The 20,963-nt window shown below is 42.3% G+C and overlaps 1 protein-coding gene and 1 long non-coding RNA gene across 3 annotated transcripts in view; one reads left to right on the plus strand and one right to left on the minus strand.

The window, feature by feature from the left end:
- ndrg3b (ndrg family member 3b) overlaps window positions 1-20,963 on the plus strand; it is a 91,435-nt gene that overhangs the window by 63,880 nt on the left and 6,592 nt on the right. For both annotated transcript variants that reach the window (XM_063014997.1, XM_063014998.1), the window contains 8 exons: window positions 3,804-3,890; window positions 5,188-5,244; window positions 5,922-6,025; window positions 6,118-6,183; window positions 6,982-7,033; window positions 8,665-8,712; window positions 8,818-8,853; window positions 8,994-9,045. In XM_063014997.1, coding sequence (XP_062871067.1) covers window positions 3,804-3,890; window positions 5,188-5,244; window positions 5,922-6,025; window positions 6,118-6,183; window positions 6,982-7,033; window positions 8,665-8,712; window positions 8,818-8,853; window positions 8,994-9,045 — 502 coding nt within the window. The remainder of the gene's footprint in view (window positions 1-3,803; window positions 3,891-5,187; window positions 5,245-5,921; window positions 6,026-6,117; window positions 6,184-6,981; window positions 7,034-8,664; window positions 8,713-8,817; window positions 8,854-8,993; window positions 9,046-20,963) is intronic.
- Window positions 1,768-2,416, minus strand: LOC134333742 (uncharacterized). The gene is made up of 2 exons (XR_010015409.1): window positions 2,001-2,416; window positions 1,768-1,872 (listed from the first exon to the last, which is right to left on the minus strand). It is a non-coding gene; the product is annotated as an uncharacterized LOC134333742 (long non-coding RNA).

Raw genomic sequence — 20,963 nt, forward strand, 5'->3', positions numbered from 1 at the left:
AGGATTTTAATGCTGACTCCAGACTTGAATAGCTCTCATTATTAGGCTTGAACATGCTTGACATTCATACCTTAAAAGCAGAGTGTGATGTTTTGATAACTCTGCGAATAGAATCAAATGCATCTTTATTTTTCCTTTCCTGAAATGAAGAACTATTTGACAGTGATGTTATGTTAATGGGGGTTTAATTATAATTAAAGGGGTCTCTACAGATTTACACATTCATCAGATAAATGCATGTTAACCTGTCAGCTCTGTCTTTGGCTTCCTGACTCTCTTTTTCCATGCACAGCGGTACACATCCTTTACGGGCTACAAAACTGAACCGCTGACATTCTAAGCAACCGATCTTGCTTTGATGTACGTCACATGTCTGCTGGTCACAGCGAGAATTCAAGTTAAAAGCGAACCCCATGAGCCGCGGTGTCAAAGCACTAACAAGAACTAGGTGAAGGTGTTAGGAGCTGAATACATGCTGAAGTCATGAGTGGGCTGTTCAGGTTAACATGTGCTGGCTGTAAATCTAAGCCATCTCACATTATAGAGTTTCTCACAGTGCACCACTTCCTTAGAACACTTTATCTCATGGTACACTATATTGCCAAAAGTATTCACTCACCCATCCAAATCATTGAATTCAGATATTCCAATCACTTCCATAGCCACAGGTGTATAAAACCAAGCACCTAGGCATGCAGACTGCTTCTACAAACATTAGTGAAAGAATGGGTCACTCTCAGGAGCTCAGTGAATTCCATTGTGGTACAGTGATAGGATGCCACCTGTGCAACAAGTCCAGTCGTGAAATTTCCTCGCTACTAAATATTCCACAGTCAACTGTCAGTGGTATTATAATGATGTGGAAGCGATTGGGAACAACAGCAACTCTGCCACAAAGTGGTAGGCCACATAAAATGACAAAGGGGGTCAGCGGATGCTGAGGTGCATAATGCGCAGAGGTCTTCAACTTTCAATCGCTACAGACCTTCAAACTTCATGTGCCCTTCACATTAGCGCAAGAACAGTGTGTAGAGAGCTTCATGGAATGGGTTTCCATGGCCGAGCAGCTGCATCCAAGCCTTACATCACCAAGCGCAATGCAAAGCGTCAGATGCAGTGGTGTAAAGCACGCCGCCACTGGACTCTAGAGCAGTGGAGACGTGTTCTCTTGAGTGATGAATCACGCTTCTCCGTCTGGGTTTGGCAGTTGCCAGGAGAACGGTACTTGTCTGACTGCATTGTGCCAAGTGTAAAGTTTGGTGGAGGGGGGATTATGGTGTGGGGTTGTTTTTCAGGAGTTGGGCTCGGCCTCTTAGTTCCAGTGAAAGGAACTCTTCCCAGCTAGCAAAAAATGTATGGCCCAGTTCTGGGCCATATCCGGCATGCCGGAACTTTTTGTGTCGGCCCACATCCGGCAGCCGGATCTGGCCCGGTGTCAAAATGAATGACGGTTAGATTGTGGCCCGTATACGGCTGCCCGGATCCCAGCCATGACTGCCAGCAATATGCCAGCACTTAACCACCTGCTAGCCAGAACAATCATTATCGGGCCAATAATGGCCCAGTTCTGGCCTGCAGTAGATTTTTAATAGGCTTTCCCCAGCCATATGTAACATTTAATGGTCACTGGGACTACTACAACTGTTCTTGCTTCTTATTGCTATGAAAATACTCTGTAATATATATATACTTTATTATAATTATATGTAATAATAATAATAGAGTACAATTAAAACAGTAACAGAAAAAAACAAATGTACACCAAAACACATTTTTCAATATTTTATTCAAGTATTTTTATTTATTATAAAAATGTTTTGTCCTGCCATAATTGACTGCTGATCTCCTGCCTCCTGACACTGGTCTGTAATTCTGGAATGAAAACAAAAACTATTTTTCACAGATCAATGTGGATCTTATTCAACATTTCTTTTCCATCATTAAGTGGAACTGAAAAATTTGAATAAGAAAAAAAGTAACTGTAGTTTAAATATGTTTACCTGGTTAGAAATGGTTTATTGATTCACTCAGGCAGCAGGAGTGGCATCACGAAAAGCATACAGCTGTAGGTATAGGTAACTAATGTAATCGTTTTAAAATATTATGTGTGTAATATAACTTGGCTATATTGTTAGATGGTTTATATCGTATTTATAATATCAGTGTAAGTTTCCTTTAGGTGTATGTTTTAAATTAATATTGATAGCCTTTGCTGCCATATTTATGTATAGCTGGCTAGATAGTTAGTTTACCGTACCTGCCAAGCTAGCATTTTTGGCTAACGTTAAAACATAGCTATAATAAATTAATTATCAAAAATACGAAATTATTTGATTATATATATTGTTCTGTTACTACAATATATCAGTATTTTTAATATAATGTTTTAGTAAGTTTTTAGTCCTAAAGAGCAGCAGTTAACGTTACCTTGAAATCCTCAGTGTCAGTGTAAAAAATAACGGTTTTCTTATTTAAACTGAACTAAGTGCGCGAGGCTCCTCACGCATGCGTACAGGGAACCTTTCATGTTGAAGTAGTGAACTGATCTCTCACCACCATGTACGTATTAACATTAAGGTAATAGTTAAAAATCACTTGTCAGTTATCATTGCTTACGGACATCTGGTTCAAGTCAAACAAGCTTATCAAGCGACTGTAAAATAATGGTATACATACATATACAACTATTATATTGGTTTAAAAAAAAGTTGCTTTGAGTCTCAGTCAGCCGATAGTGCCGACATGCAGCCATAATCGGGCCAGATGCGGGGTGCCGCAATTCCGCCGAGTCTCAGTCAGCCGACAGTGCCGACATGCAGCCATAATCGGGCCAGATGCGGGGTGCCGCAATTCCGCCGAGTCTCAGTCAGCCGACAGTGCCGACATGCAGCCATAATCGGGCCAGATGCGGGGTGCCGCAATTCCGCCGAGTCTCAGTCAGCCGACAGTGCCGACATGCAGCCATAATCGGGCCAGATGCGGGGTGCCGAGCCGACAGACAGCCGACACTGCCGAACCGGAGCCGGAATCGGCCCAGATCTATCTTGCTAGCTGGGTTAATGCTTCAGCATACTAAGAGATTTTGGACAATTTAATGCTCCCAACTTTGTGGGAACAGTGTGGGGATGGCCCCTTCCTGTTCCAACATGACTGCGCACCAGTGCACAAAGCAAGGTCCATAAAGACATGGATGAGCGAGTTTGGTGTGGAGGAACTTGACTGGCCTGCACAGAGTCCTGACCTCAACCCGATAGAACACCTTTGGGATGAATTAGAGCGGAGACTGCGAGCCAGACCTTCTCGTCCAACATCAGTGTCTAACCTCACAAATGCGCTTTTGAAAAAATGGTCCAAAATTCCCATAAAGACACTCCTAAACCTTGTGGAAAGCCTTCCCAGAAGAGTTGAAGCTGTTATAGCTGCAAAGGGTGGGCTGACATCATATTAAACCCTATGGATTAAGAATGTCATGTAAGTTCTTATGCCTGTGAAGGCAGACGAGCGAATACTTTTGGCAATATAGTGTTTAATGCAGTTTGCCCCAAAATGTAGCCCCAAATGTGCAATTAAAGTTAAATTAGTTTCTAAACACTCCGTTCACTTTGGTTCAGTTTTGTTTACAGTATTTTTTATGAATTCCAATTTTTTATGTTTTAAGTACATTTTCAAGTAATAAAAAAACTGTTTATTTTAATGTTTAAGTCTAATGTGCTAACCTCATCTCATTATGTTTTTCATTAAGTCAATTAACAACGAACATCCTTGATAACAAATGCATCTCTTCCCCCATCTCTTTCTTGTAGCTGAACCAGCCTGATTTGGTGGAAGGACTGGTCCTAATCAATGTGGACCCCTGTGCAAAAGGCTGGATGGACTGGGCGGCTTCAAAGGTAAAGAACATGTACAGTGTTTGAAAGTATGTTTTAGAACTGTCCAATGAGTGATGCATTGTATTCACATTGGTAATGAATCTACAGAATGTCCTGAGGTTAACTTGTTTTTTATAGGTAGAAACAAGTGCTCTTTAGAAATATTCAACCCTCCAACAGTATAAGGATTTATAACTCCTTTTTCCAGAGCTAGATTTTGCTTTAAATGAAGTCTTTTATTAGTTGAATGATGCAGCAAGTGTGGCAGGATGTTTTGATATTACTGCCATGTCAAAATTATTCAACCCCAACATAATATTATGAATCTTAAAATAAAGATTCTTAAAATAAAGATCTTAGAATAAGATTTCCAACCTTATGGTGCCGCAGCAAACACGCCTGGCCATGGGAGATAGTGCAAAGTTTTATCCAAAGGTCTTAGCTGTCCCATCATGACAACAAAGAAAAAGCTTCATGTTACTGCAAGACGCACAGGATAACCTGATAAAAGCTGGGACAAATGTGTCAGTGGCAACCATGAGATGATCACTTAACAACCAAGGACTCTACGGCTGGACTCCACCACTTTTGATCAAGAAGCATAGAAACGGTTAAATGGAATATTCCAAAAAGAATTTGAATAGGCCTGCACAGGGACACAACTGGTCAAAAAAAGTCAAAGCTGGAACTGTTTGGCCATATGTCTTGTTCAAGGAAGGTAAGACTTATGACCAGAAGGATACTATCCTCACGGTCAAGTTCAGAAGTGGATCAGTGATGATGATGGAAGGTTTTTCTGCTGTAGGAACTGACAATCTTGACCATGTGGCTGACATTACGAAAATACAAAGATATTTTGAGGAGGAATGCTATGCCGTTTGTGGTTTAAATGGTGGGATTTAAAGCAAGCAGTTGCAGCACGAAAGCCATCAAACGTCAACGAGGTAGAAGCTTTTGCATAAGAAGAGTGTGAGAAGGTTCCACAAGAGAGGTGTCAGAAGCTTGCTAGCACTTACTGACATTGTTTACTAGAGGCAAAAGGTTGTTTCCAAGTATTTAGGTGAGTATTAGATTTTTTTTTTTTTTTTTTTTTTAGCTTAAAATTAGGTCAGTTTATGGTATCAAAATTGCTTGTATGTATCTCTGTGAGATTCCTGTGTGCAGAGGTTTACTGTGTGCTCACTTTTAACTGCATATTACTGCTGGAGCACCTTCTTTGTATAACTCCCCTCCCCCCTATTTGTTTGTACATGACATTTATCTGCTCCTGATTAGAGAGAGGATTGACTTATTTTGTATGTTTTCTTCTTGATTGCAGTTGTCCGGATGGACCAGTAACCTGGTGGACATTGTGATGGCACATCACTTTAGCACAGTAAGTCCTGGTACATACATGTCCAGTAAAAGGGGCAACTACAGTCTGATGATCTTTTACAGTGGGCAAGTAAAATAAAAATACTGGGCGTAGTGTAAAATATCTACCACATCAAGTGATATAAATAAAGATATACAACAGTGTTTTTCTTATAATAGTAAGTCAAGGTCCTGATACAGATTGTACATCAACAAATTCTATACACATCACCAGAATACAGTTTAAGATAAGAGGGGTTGAAGATTTCCAAATGCTCCTGCAAACGATGGGGCTAGCACACCAGCTCTGAGATTCTGAACACCGGATGTGCGCCATCTAGCGGCCATAATTGGCAGTGCCTGCGGCAGACAAAATTGGCCACCGAGTCTGCTAGGTGGGAGAAGGCCGGACTAAGTGAGTGGAGTCTTCAAAACACTGTGCAAGTAGACTGTATGTGAAGATTTGGATGAAATTGGATTTTTTGCTGCTCTTGCTTGCCTGAATTTCACTTTGCCTGTACTGTTGAGGTGTTTCGAACACTGACCACTTAGCTAAGGGTTGTTAGATGATTTATAATATGTGGCTGACACTCCTCTTAAAATTCAACAAATGGCTTTATAACCCTTTCCAGACTGATACATTTCATATGAAGTGATGTGAGAGCTGTTATAATGAACGATCTGTTTATTCTGCTCTAGGATGAGCTGACTGATAACCAGGAGATCATTCAGACATATCGTCTGCACATCGCTCAGGACATGAACCAGGACAATTTGGCGCTGTTCTGCAACTCCTACAACAGGTACCGCAGTAAAGCACGGGGACTGTTCTTAGTGTTAATGTTAAGACTGACATGACTTCATCAGTACTGATGTGTTTATTCTGTCTTCACAGCCGCCGAGACCTGGCCATCGAGAGGCCCATTATAGGGCTTAATGAGGATTCAGTCCCCACCCTGAAGTAAGTGTGGATTTCAGATTGTATTACTGGTTGTAAACACTGAACAGTTGAAGCGTTTTTTCATTGTGCATCAATAGATACGTTTACTATTTATTGTTTTAAACCTTAGATGAAGTCTTTGGCTCCCTGATTCCTCCTTTTTGTAAATGATCTAGTTGTAACGGGGCTGAACTGCACCTCCCCCTCGAGAGTGTGAGGTGTATTCCCACACACCAGTTTGAATAGAAATAGAATCAAATACCTAATCAAGACAGAACAACTCTTAAATCACATTGATATATCATTTTTTATGACATTTTGTATATTAGAACAAAAACAAGGGTGCTCGGGTGGTGCGAAAGATTAAGATTAATGTGCTAACTCACTATTGTAGTTTAAATCTCAGTGATGCTATCGACCTGGCCAGGCATCTAGGAGGCACAAATGGCAACGCTTGAGGAATGTCATTTGACGGGGCTATAATTGCTGTTGCATGTGCAATCTCTGCTGGCTGGTTGAGGTGTCTGCACAAGTGGTGGATGATTCACTGAAGGCATAGCGTGACTCGCCATACACTAGCAGGTGAAAAGTAGTGGCCAGCACCTGCACACAAGTTGGAGGGGGTGCATGCTAGTGGCTCCACTTGGTCAGAGCAGGGTGTGCAAGGGGCGGAGCACGAACCGTAACAGGACTAAATTCTTACCCCATTATGTTTTATGTATTACGGTAGAGGTATGATAGATAGTCAGAACACAAATCAATGTTGGATTTGCAATGTCATTTCTGACTTCGTCTTTTATGTGCTGCGATTTATTTCAGGTGTCCCGCACTGCTGGTAGTGGGTGATACTTCTCCAGCTGTTGATGCAGTGGTGAGTGATAGAATCAAACTTATAGCTATTCTTTAAATAACCCACAGAATACACAACGGTACTTAACAGTTCTGCTAAACAGTAAAGTTTAAACTAGGCCTGGCACCGATCAGATACTCTGTATCGGTATCGGTCTGATTTACATTTACATTTTCTGCATTTAGCAGACGCTCTTATCCAGAGCGACTTACAGAAGTGCTTCCATAGTAAACATTTCATTTCTCAAGTTTTAGTAAACAACAGTCAAAGAACACAAATCTGCTGAAACCTGTTGGAACCAAAGTGGTTTTTGGTCTGATATTGGCCAAAATCACTGGATCGGATATCGGAAGGAAAAAAACATGTAATCCGATCCGATACTGTTGCTTAATGTAAATAACACTTAATGTAAATAACACTTAATGTAAATAAGGTCATTGTTTGTGTGTAAAACAAATAACACAAAAAATATGTTCCAACAGAGTGCCGTTTATTGCCACTCACTTTTGATGACATCATTAACATGTGCCACTGATCTACAACTCATCTGCAACAGCCATTCAGAAATTAAAACACACTGATCTACTTAAACTTTTAGCAGTTAAAAAAAAATCATCTACTACTGCCACAACTAAAAACACTGTTTAAACACAATAAAAATCACTTTATAAATAATAAATTGTTCACCTGAGATGAAGAAAACCTCGTAATGCCTAGTTCACACTACACGATTTTTGCCCTGATTTTCGCTTGCGCTAGATTTGCCGGCTCGGAAGCAACTCCGCGTTCGCTCGGTGATCGACACTCGGCTCTCGATCGCCATGTGTGAACTGTTCAACAACTCGATCCGAGCGGGTGAAGATAAATATCTAGCTTGCTAGATATCTGGATACGAGTCGGCCGACTGCCAATGAGTGCGGTGTCGAACAGCCAATGAGAACGCAAGATATGGGGTGAGAGGAAACGCAGGGGAGGAGTTGTAAAAAGGTGGGACAGGGGCATACACTGAAGTTTTACAGTATTTGCAAAAAAAAATATTTATTACCCTCCAACTCGCTACAGAACAGACAATCCCTGCTGGTTGTGTTGCCAAATCCATTCAGATTCATTTATTTTTCCTCTTTTCTTTTACGCTGCACATCTGCGCACAAACAACTTTGATCGCTCGATTATTGTTGACATGCATTTTTGGACACGGTTTCATTAAACCCCTCGTCACTTCTCGCAATTGTTTTTGTGACAAAACGAAGTTTGGGAGACCAGACCGACTCATCCTGGTGATAGATCGTGTAGTGTTAAACCCCCTATCGCCAGTCAGTCGTGTAGCGGGAAAGCCACACCGACTTGAAAGACTCCCAATTACAAGAGATCCAGTTGTGTAGTGTGAACTGTACAGCTACCTGACAACTCTGAAAGTCATGTTGTGTGAACTTGGCATTACTGGGTCAGAATATGGCTCAGAATAAGGCATCTTAGTAGGCAGCATTGTAAGGCATCTAAGAATTTAGACAGCTTTGTTCTTGGGAGCAAGTGTAGGATGACATAAAATGCTGTCTATGTAGAGAGATCAGTAGGTTTCAGACAAGGCCCTATGTGTAGCACTGAGATCTTGTTTACTGAACTGACTGAATGAAACCTGATCCTCCTCTTAGGTTGAATGCAACTCCAGGCTGAACCCCACAAAGAGCACTTTTCTCAAGGCAAGACATGACGACACACACTACTGACAAAATTCTACATTTATTAAGAGTGATTTTGCTTTTGTTCAAATTTTTATTCTGAATTCTGCCTTCTTTTGTTTTTAGATGGCAGATTGTGGTGGGCTGCCTCAAGTTGTCCAAGTAAGCTGGAATTACAAAGAAAAACTACAATTGCTGCCCCATTTTCCCATTCTACCTTAATAATAATCCTACAGCATCTTGTCAACCAGTCATCTTTGTATCTGTATATAAAAACCTGCATTTTTGTTCCCTTTCCCCAGCCCGGTAAACTTGCTGAGGCTTTCAAGTACTTTGTCCAAGGAATGGGCTACAGTGAGTATCTCCTATTTAGCTCTTTCAGTAGTCCTGTCCTAATGTCATACAGTTACATTGTTTACTCATGGTTTAGTCTGACTTGATCTGTTACTATGTGTGTACAATGTGTGTGATGTGCATTCTGTCTTTGAACATCATGTGTCTGAAAAAGAAAAACAACATAAGGACCTCATTGTCCGAAAGTGTCATGTGGAAGACACCTCAGCTACTCCTTTTCCATGGACAGATACATATAGACACAAAGTCACACATTGTGTGACTTTTTTATTAGGATTTTAACGTCATGTTTTACACACTTTGGTTACATTAATGACAGGACAGGTAGTTACTGGTTACACAAGATTCATCAGTTGAAAAGTCAAACACAGTCATGGACAATTTAGTATCTCCAGTTCACCTCACTTGCATGTCTTTGGACTGTGGGAGGAAACTGGAGCTCCTGGAGGAAACCCACACAGACATGGGGAGAACATACAAACTCAGACCGTTCCACCTGGGAATCGAACCCAGGACCTTCTTGCTGTGAGGTGACCCCACTGTGCTGCCCCTTCCTATAGTTAAATAAAGCTATTTTTTTTCAACTTCTTTTTCAGTCTAGCCATAGTGTCAAGAATAAAATGAAAGCTAGATAAAATACAGTACGGTTATCCATTGCACATTGTGACTTGTCCGGCATTATATTTTATTATTTATTTCTTTATTTTGCCCAGTTTTCCTCCTAATCTAGTCATATCCAATTACACGATTGCATTACGCTTCCTCTCAACTGATTCTGACCTCCACTCGTGACCGAGAAGAGCCGTGACTAACACAAGGCCCCTCCGACACATGCACAGTAGCCGACTGGTTCTCTTCACCTACACGAGACGAGTTCAGATGATGCTCGGTATCGCGTACAGAGAGTCAGGCACCGATCCCTATTATCCCCCGTCTTTGATGCAGCAGAGGTTATAAATGTCTTAGTTATGAGGAATCTTTGGGAATCTAACCCAATTGACGAGCCAATCATTGTCCATATAGTCACCCAGCCTGCTGGTAGCAAAGCTTTGGTGTGCTAGTGTGTTTTACCACTGTACCACAGACATAAGAACTTCAATGGGAATTCTTTGGGAGGTTTACAGAAGCCAAAGGCAACATGTGAAGGCCAGCAGACGACAAAGAAAAGGTTTAGAAATGCAGGAAATATAATGTATATAAATATATTTATTGCTTTTAATACCATAAATATACACAATTATACTCGTTAGAAATGTAGAGCTATCTTAAGTTTAGTAACTCATAAATAATTGGAGTGTATGTGCTGTTATGTATAAAATTAACTGTACAGTAGCTGTTTTACTGTTTAAAAACATATATGAGCAGCTACACATTTTTTATAGTTACATTTCTAGGAAAATAACTACTGTTAGATTGCACAGATGTACTACTAATGTGCATAACAGTAGATAATTTTAATGGTTATTTTTTAAACAGTTTTATTCTCTGTATTAGTTACATTTATGATTTTATTTAAATATTAATTATAATTTTTTTTATTTCTTCTTTACATAGTTTTTTTTTTTTTTACTTAACGATGACCTACATATACAGCCTGTACCTAAAATAGCCCAAATTTTACAGTAAGATACTGTAAACACCTCATTAAAAAAAAGATCAGATCGGGCCGCTCAGGTGGCGCAGCGGTAAAATACACTAGCACACCAGAGCTGGGATTTCGAATACATCGTATCGAATCTCAGCTCTGCCATCCGGCTGGGCTGGGTGGCTATACGAACAACGATTGTTGTTGTTCATACAGGGTGGGTAAGGCGAAGCCGGGACCTCATACCTGATGCAATTACGACCTCTGCTGGCTGGATCAGGGTGAGTCTCTTTGTACACAAAGCTGATCCACATATGAACTCGGCTCGTGCAGGTGAAAAGATGCAGTCGGGTACTGCACACTTGTCGGAGGGGGTGTGTCAGTTCGCTGTGGGGCGGGGGTCAGCTCCAGTAGAAAGGAAGCATAACGCAATTGGGTAAAAAATTGGACGTGCTAAAAATCGGGAGAAAATGCATCACATTTTACATTGACCTACATACAGCCCGTGAACAAATACTAAGCCCAAATTTTACTATAAGGTACAGTAAACACAGTACAGTACAGTAGACTTCTCCTCTGGTACAAAGGGGGCATTTTTTAACATTTTCCACATATTTTTTAGGTCATAATGGTGCTACATCCCTAACCTCTGCAATGTGGAAGGGAAAGTCCTCTAATTCAGCTCTTGGTTAAGACTTAGCCAACGAAAAGAACAACTAAGCAGGTTTCATTGCAGCTCTTAGGGACTGTTAGAGTCTAAGTTTGGGACAGAGCCGGACGAGCTTTCTCTAGCACCCAACTAACACAAAGCTTTGTCTCCTGTGTGGCTGTGCAGTGATGCGAGCTTCAGGGTGTAAGTACCGCAGCTTTACTCTACCAGAATGCTGTGCTGCATGGCCTGTGTGGAACAAAACTTTACACCCCACCCCCATCCTCTTTTTTCTCTCGCACGCTTTTCATCCCCTTTTACGTTCTGATTTCAAATGCTGTTGAGGTCAGAAGTTTACATACACTTGTAAGGGTCCTGTTCTTGATTTGTTATGAAATCTAATACTTATTTTTGAAATGGGGGGATTTCTAGTCTGCTTTTTAAAAATATATAGGATTAAAATTTACATTATACATCAGCTTTGGTTAATAAAATATATTTACTTTAATGAGGCATAACATTATGAGGCATAACACTGATTATCTCTTCATCATGGCACCTGTTAGTGGGTGGGATATATTAGGCAGCAAGTGAACATTTTATCCTCAAAGTTGATGTGTTAGAAGCAGGAAAAATGGACAAGTGTGAGGATTTGAGCGAGTTTGACAAGGGCCAAAATGTGATGGCTAGACGACTGGGTCAGAGCATCTCCAAAACTGCAACTCTTGTGGGGTGTTCCCAGTATGCAGTGGTCAGTATCTATCAAAAGTGGTCCAAGGAAGGAAAGTGGTAAACAAGCGACAGGGTCATGGGCGGCCAAGGTTCATTAATGCATGTGGGGAGTGAAGGCTGGCCCATGTGGTCCGATCCAACAGACGAGCTACTGTAGCTCAAATTAAATTGCTGAAGTTAATGCTGGTTCTGATAGAAAGGTGTCAATACACAGTGCATCACAGTTGCAGGGCTGTTTTGGCAGCAAAAGGGGGACCAACACAATATTAGGAAGGTGGTCATAATGTTACGCCTGATCAGTGTGTGTGTATAAATATATATATATATATATATATATATATATATATATATATATATATATATATATATATATATATATATATATATATATATATACAGTGTATCACAAAAGTGAGTACACCCCTCACATTTCTGCAAAAATTTCATTATATCTTTTCATGGGACAACACTATAGACATGAAACTTGGATATAACTTAGAGTAGTCAGTGTACAGCTTGTATAGCAGTGTAGATTTACTGTCTTCTGAAAATAACTCAACACACAGCCATTAATGTCTAAATAGCTGGCAACATAAGTGAGTACACCCTACAGTGAACATGTCCAAATTGTGCCCAAATGTGTCGTTGTCCCTCCCTGGTGTCATGTGTCAAGGCCCCAGGTGTAAATGGGGAGCAGGGCTGTTAAATTTGGTGTTTTGGGTACAATTCTCTCATACTGGCCACTGGATATTCAACATGGCACCTCATGGCAAAGAACTCTCTGAGGATGCGAGAAATAAAATTGTTGCTTTCCACAAAGATGGCCTGGGCTATAAGAAGATTGCTAACACCCTGAAACTGAGCTACAGCATGGTGGCCAAGGTCATACAGCGGTTTTCCAGGACAGGTTCCACTCGGAACAGGCTTCGCCAGGGTCGACCAAAGAAGTTGAGTCCACGTGTTCGGCGTCATATCCAGAGGTTGGCTTTAAAAAATAGACACATGAGTGCTGCCAGCATTGCTGCAGAGGTTGAAGACGTGGGAGGTCAGCCTGTCAGTGCTCAGACCATACGCCGCACACTGCATCAACTCGGTCTTCATGGTCGTCATCCCAGAAGGAAGCTGACGCACAAGAAAGCCCGCAAACAGTTTGCTGAAGACAAGCAGTCCAAGAACATGGATTACTGGAATGCCCTGTGGTCTGACGAGACCAAGATAAACTTGTTTGGCTCAGATGGTGTCCAGCATGTGTGGCGGCGCCCTGGTGAGAAGTACCAAGACAACTGTATCTTGCCTACAGTCAAGCATGGTGGTGGTAGCATCATGGTCCTGGGCTGCATGAGTGTTGCTGGCACTGGGGAGCTGCAATTCATTGAGGGAAACATGAATTCCAACATGTACTGTGACATTCTGAAACAGAGCATGATCCCCTCCCTTCGAAAACTGGGCCTCATGGCAGTTTTCCAACAGGATAACGACCCCAAACACAACCTCCAAGATGACAACTGCCTTGCTGAGGAAGCTGAAGGTAAAGGTGATGGACTAAACCCAATTGAGCACCTGTGGCGCATCCTCAAGTGGAAGGTGGAGGAGTTCAAGGTGTCTAACATCCACCAGCTCCGTGATGTCATCATGGAGGAGTGGAAGAGGATTCCAGTAGCAACCTGTGCAGCTCTGGTGAATTCCATGCCCAGGAGGGTTAAGGCAGTGCTGGATAATAATGGTGGTCACACAAAATATTGACACTTTGGGCACAATTTGGACATGTTCACTGTGGGGTGTACTCACTTATGTTGCCAGCCATTTAGACATTAATGGCTGTGTGTTGAGTTATTTTCAGAAGACAGTAAATCTACACTGCTATACAAGTTGTACACTGACTACTCTAAGTTATATCCAAGTTTCATTTCTATAGTGTTGTCCCATGAAAAGATATAATGAAATATTTGCAGAAATGTGAGGGGTGTACTCACTTTTGTGATACACTGTATATATATACGTATACAGTGTATCACAAAAGTGAGTACACCCCTCACATTTCTGCAAATATTTCATTATATCTTTTCATGGGACAACACTATAGACATGAAACTTGGATATAACTTAGAGTAGTCAGTGTACAGCTTGTATAGCAGTGTAGATTTACTGTCTTCTGAAAATAACTCAACACACAGCCATTAATGTCTAAATGGCTGGCAACATAAGTGAGTACACCCCACAGTGAACATGTCCAAATTGTGCCCAAATGTGTCGTTGTCCCTCCCTGGTGTCATGTGTCAAAATCCCAGGTGTAAATGGGGAGCAGGGCTGTTAAATTTGGTGTTTTGGGTACAATTCTCTCATACTGGCCACTGGATATTCAACATGGCACCTCATGGCTAAGAACTCTCTGAGGATGTGAGAAATAGAATTGTTGCTCTCCACAAAGATGGCCTGGGCTTTAAGAAGATTGCTAACACCCTGAAACTGAGCTACAGCATGGTGGCCAAGGTCATACAGCAGTTTTCCAGGACAGGTTCCACTCGGAACAGGCTTCGCCAGGGTCGACCAAAGAAGTTGAGTCCACGTGTTTGGCGTCATATCCAGAGGTTGGCTTTAAAAAATAGACACATGAGTGCTGCCAGCATTGCTGCAGAGGTTGAAGACGTGGGAGGTCAGCCTGTCAGTGCTCAGACCATACGCCGCACACTGCATCAACTTGGTCTGCATGGTCGTCATCCCAGAAGGAAGCTGACGCACAAGAAAGCCAGCAAACAGTTTGCTGAAGACAAGCAGTCCAAGAACATGGATTACTGGAATGCCCTGTGGTCTGACGAGACCAAGATAAACTTGTTTGGCTCAGATGGTGTCCAGCATGTGTGGCGGCGCCCTGGTGAGAAGTACCAAGACAACTGTATCTTGCCTACAGTCAAGCATGGTGGTGGTAGCATCATGGTCTTGGGCTGCATGAGTGTTGCTGGCCCTGGGGAGCTGCGGTTCATTGAGGGAAACATGAATTCCAACATGTACTGTGACATTCTGAAACAGAGCATGATCCCCTCCCTTCGAAAACTGGGCCTCATGGCAGTTTTCCAACAGGATAACGACCCCAAACACAACCTCCAAGATGACAACTGCCTTGCTGAGGAAGCTGAAGGTAAAGGTGATGGACTAAACCCAATTGAGCACCTGTGGCACATCCTCAAGTGGAAGGTGGAGGAGTTCAAGGTGTCTAACATCCACCAGCTCCGTGATGTCATCATGGAGGAGTGGAAGAGGATTTCAGTAGCAACCTGTGCAGCTCTGGTGAATTCCATGCCCAGGAGGGTTAAGGCAGTGATAATAATGGTGGTCACACAAAATATTGACACTTTGGGCACAATTTGGACATGTTCACTGTGGGGTGTACTCACTTATGTTGCCAGCCATTTAGACATTAATGGCTGTGTGTTGAGTTATTTTCAGAAGACAGTAAATCTACACTGCTATACAAGTTGTACACTGACTACTCTAAATTATATCCAAGTTTCATGTCTATAGTGTCGTCCCATGAAAAGATATAATAAAATATTTGCAGAAATGTGAGGGGTGTACTCACTTTTGTGATACACTGTATATACTGTATATACAGGGTGGGCCATTTGTATGGATACACCTAAATAAAATGGGAATGGTTGGTGATATTAACTTCCTGTTTGTGGCACATTAGTATATGGGAGGGGGGAAACTTTTCAAGATGGGTGGTGACCATGGCGGCCATTTTGAAGTCGGCCATTTTGGATCCAACTTTAGTTTTTTCAATGGGAAGAGGGTCATGTGACACATCAAACTCATTGAGAATTTCACAAGAAAAACAATGGTGTGCTTGGTTTTAACGTAACTTTATTCTTTCATGAGTTATTTACAAGTTTCTGACCACTTATAAAATGTGTTCAAAGTGCTGCCCATTGTGTTGGATTGTCAATGCAACCCTCTTCTCCCACTCTTCACACACTGATAGCAACACCACAGAAGAAATGCTAGCACAGGCTTCCAGTATCCGTAGTTTCAGGTGCTGCACATCTCGTATCTTCACAGCATAGACAATTGCCTTCAGATGACCCCAAAGATAAAAGTCTAAGGGGGTCAGATCGGGAGACCTTGGGGGCCATTCAACTGGCCCACGACGACCAATCCACTTTCCAGGAAACTGTTCATCTAGGAATGCTCGGACCTGACACCCATAATGTGGTGGTGCACCATCTTGCTGGAAAAACTCAGGGAACGTGCCAGCTTCAGTGCATAAAGAGGGAAACACATCATCATGTAACAATTTCAAATATCCAGTGGCCTTGAGGTTTCCATTGATGAAGAATGGCCCCACTATCTTTGTACCCCATATACCACACCATACCATCAATTTTTGTGTTCCAACCAATAGCGGTGGTTTTGTTTGTTAACTTCACCATTCACATAAAAGTTTGCCTCATCACTGAACAAAATGTTCAGTGTAAACTGAGGGTCCTGTTCCAATTTTTGTTTTGCCCATTCTGCAAATTCAGTGCGCCGATCTGGGTCATCCTCGTTGAGATGCTGCAGCAGCTGGAGTTTGTAAGGGTGCCATTTGTGAGTAGCTAATATCCGCCAAAGGGATGTTCGACTGATGCCACTCTCCAGTGACATGTGGCGAGTGCTACACTGTGGGCTCTTGCTGAATGAAGCTAGGACAGCCACTGATGTTTCTTCATTAGTGACAGTTTTCATGCGTCCACATTTTGGCAAATCCAACACTGAACCAGTTTCACGAAACTTGGCAAGCAGTTTGCTAACTGTAGCATGGGAGATGGGTGGTCTCGTAGGTTGTCTTGCATTGAAATCTGCTGCAATGACCCGGGTACTGCGTTCACCAGACATCAACACAATTTCTATCCGCTCCTCACGTGTTAACCTCTGCGACATGTCAATGGCTGTAAACAAAGAGAAGCTTGTAAATAACTCATGAAAGAATAAAGTTACGTTAAAACCAAGCACACCATTGTTTTTCTTGTGAAATTCTCAATAAGTTTGATGTGTCACATGACCCTCTTCCCATTGAAAAAACTAAAGTTGGATCCAAAATGGCCGACTTCAAAATGGCCGCCATGGTCACCACCCATCTTGAAAAGTTTTCCCCCTCCCATATACTAATGTGCCACAAACAGGAAGTTAATATCACCAACCATTCCCATTTTATTTAGGTATATCCTTATAAATGGCCCACCCTGTATATATACACAGCAAGATGATTGCGCATTAATGCAATCATGTTTGACTATTCACAGCCAAGCAAGCTTAAAGGTGCCATGGGCTAAGAGGCTGCTGCGCAATTTTGAAGCGTATGCATTCCTAGATATCTTAGAGCTTTGCTGCATATAATTTAAATGTAATTAAATGTGGGTGGAAACAAAGACTCTTTAGGCGCTATCAGACTCATAAAGATGGGGCCACAAAGTAACTATAGCAGTTCAGTTAAGCTGTCTCAAATCACACTCAAATAGTAGGTCAAATTAGTTCTCTACAAACTGTAAAATAGTATGTTGGCGCAGCTGTAAAATATGCTGGCCCACTACCACAGGTCTGGGGTTTGAATCTCAGCGGCTCTGTCGTCGGTGCGCTCTGCTTGTCAGTTCTGCACTTACATATTTTGGCATATCAGTGTGTACACTGATTAGTCATAACATTATGACTACCTTTGTAATATTGTGTTGCTTCCACATTTGCTGCCAAAACAGCCCTTCAGCTGTGATGCACTGTGTATTCTGACACCTTTCTGTCAGAACCAGCATTAACTTCTTCAGCAGTCTGAGCTACAGTAGCTCGTCTGTTGGATCGGACCACACGGGCCAGCCTTCACTCCCCACGTGCATCAATGAGCCTTGGCTGCCTATGACCACTGTTCCTTCCTTGCACCACTTTTACCAGATATTGACCACTGCAGCTCAGGAACACCCTACAAGAGCTGCAGTTTTGGGGATGCTCTGAACCAGTCGTCTAGCCATCACAATTTGGCCCTTGTCAAACTCGCTCAAATCCTTACATTTTTCCTGCTTCTAACACATCAACTTTGAGGATAAAATGTTCACTTGCTGCCTAATATATCCCCACCCACTTCAACTGTCAGTGGTCATAATGTTATGCCTAGTCGATGTAAATAAGTTATTATTTACGTAAAGAAATGATTACAATCTACATGCTTTACAATACAGAGTACTAAAATATTAGTCTTTTGCTTCAATTTAATTAATGAATAGAATATTTATTCAGGCTTATAATGTGAAGGTGTATAACTGTGGTAATTCTCATATATGCCATAGTAGGCAGGTTTCCATAGAATAGAAAAACCCTTAGGAATGATTGCAGTGCCGTGTAGGCAGTGGAAATAAGTCGCACCTGCAGCTTTTTCCATCTGACTCTTGTACATACATAGTTAATAAATACATGATTTCATGGGAACATATTGCATTTTGCATATATGTGCTATTAATATAATTAACCAGTCAAATTAACCATAAAGAAATAAGTATGAAAACAGAAGAGGGTGTATTGCTGTTCACGCTTCCTCCGACCCGCGTGCAGCCCTTAACGGAACCCTTTTTCACCCATGCACTCTGCAAAGGCGCCTCTATCTGCCAATCAGGGTCCTTACACAGCGTTTGAAGGCCCCGCCCACATATTTTGGTCATCCTTTCCTACAGGCACTGCCTATTATTTTCGAATAATAATATGAGTTTCAGCAACTTTACAGAATCCAGGACCAACAGACCAAAAACCCCTATTGAGCAAGCCAAGGGCGACACTGTAGTTCGACACCGCACTCACTGCCAGTCGCCGACAGGTCCAGATTTTTAGCATGCTAGATATAGTGCTTGGCGAGCCGTTCGGATCGAGTCGTTAAACAGTTCACACATAGCGGTCGAGAGCAGAGTTTCGATCCCCGAGTGAACGCCGATTTGCCTTAGAGGCAGTGCATCTAGCGGTGCCCTGTTGGCGAGCAAAAATCAGGGCAAAAATCGAGTAGTGTCAACTAGGCATTAAGACGAACGGGTGTCATAAGCTTGCCAGCAGTTAATAAAATCGGTTATTAGAGCTTTTCAAGGATAACAGAAGTTCCACCAGGTACCGAGGATGGGGACTGAATAATAGTGCACATGGGTATTTGTTTAGAGAACAAAATTTCTGTTTATGGAGACTGCCTTGCACCCACTGAGAGCTTGGATAGGCTCCAGCACCCCCTGCGACCCTGATTAGGATAATCAGTTTAGAAAGTGACTGTTTACTAATGCCTAGTTCACACTACACGATTTTTGCCCTGATTTTCGCTCGGCGACTGGTCGGCGCTTGATTTTCCGGCTCGGGAGCAACTCGGCGTTCACTCGGCGATCAAAACTCGGCTCTCGATCGCTAAGTGTGAACTATCCAACAACTCGACCCGACCGGCTCGCCGACCGCTCGGCGACTGGATCGAGTTTTCTAGCAGGTCAGATATCTGATCTCAGATGTGCGACTGGGAATGAGTAACATGTCGAACAGCCAATGAGAACACAGGATACAGCGTGAGGGGAAACGCAGGAGGGAAGTGTAAACACTGGGGCAGGGGCTTAATTAATATAGTTTATATCAGGACACACCGGCACACACACGTTTTACAGTATTTCTGACTTGATCGTCCTCTACAAAACATAACACCCACGCTGCATTGCAAAATTATTAATTAACCTCCAACTTACTACAGAACAAGCCATATACTGTTCGTGTTGCCAAATCCACTCAGATTCATTTATTTTCTCTCTTTGATTTTACGCTGCACATCAGAACACAAACACTTTGATCTCTCGCTATTTGTTGACGTGCATTTTTGGACGTGGTATCATTAAAACCCTCGTCACTTCTCACGTGTGTTTTTGTAAAGAAGAAAAAAAAAGGGAGACCAGAGAAGCTCGCCTGCGATTCCAGTTGGTGATGGATCGTGTAGTGTGAAACCCCCTATCGCCGATCAGTCGTGTAGTGTGAAATATACACTGACTGAAGGACTCCCGAGTGCAAGAGATTCAGTCGTGTAGTGTGAACTGTACAGCGACCTGACGACTTGGAAAGTCGTGTAGTGTGAACTTGGCATAAGACTTTTCCTTGAATTCTATACATATCACCATAATAGTAGAGGGGGTTGAATATTTCCAATTGCACCTCTTATACTCTTATATTGTTATTATAATCTTGGAACTGCTGGACTGGTATTAGCTCTGATTTGTTGCCAAGTTGCATTTATGCCAAGTATACTGTGAGATTACTGACATAACTTGGATCGTTAGTGTGAATATAGGAAATAAATGTTAAAGCGTGCCCTCTTCACACTGTAACACACTGTAACAGTGCTAATGCGGATCAGCCCTGTGTACGGAGAGACACACCCTGATCAACGCACTCCTTCCCCGCCCCTGCGCAGGCGCCATCAATCAGGTCGTAGTCACATCAGGCTTACTACTACCCCACGCCTATATGACCAACAGGCCAATCATTGTTCACGTGGCCGCTCAGCCCAGCCAGATGGCAGAGCTGGGATTTGATATGATGTATTCGAGATCCCAGCGCCGGTGTGCTAGCTTGTGTTTTTACCGCTGCACGACCTGAGCGGCCACCTTTTTATAGCGACCAAACATTTATTGAGACATCCTTGTGTCAAGAAGGGGGAAAGTTACCCACTTAGCCTAAAGGTGAATGGCAATCTGGTGTATCAAGTTACAAGCTAGGGTCAGAGCGCAGGGTCAGCTATTGTACGCCGCCCCTGAAGCAAAGAGGGTTAGGGGCCTTGCTCAAAGGCCCAACAGTGGCTGCATGGCAGAGCTGGGATTCCAACTCTCAGCCTTTTAGTTGAAAGCCCAAAGCTCTACCCACTAAGCTACCACTGTCCCGTAAAACATCTACAAACCAAATTAATTGCTTCTTATTGATAATGTA

Source organism: Trichomycterus rosablanca, chromosome 19 (assembly GCF_030014385.1).
Source record: "Trichomycterus rosablanca isolate fTriRos1 chromosome 19, fTriRos1.hap1, whole genome shotgun sequence".
Lineage (NCBI taxonomy): Eukaryota > Metazoa > Chordata > Actinopteri > Siluriformes > Trichomycteridae > Trichomycterus > Trichomycterus rosablanca.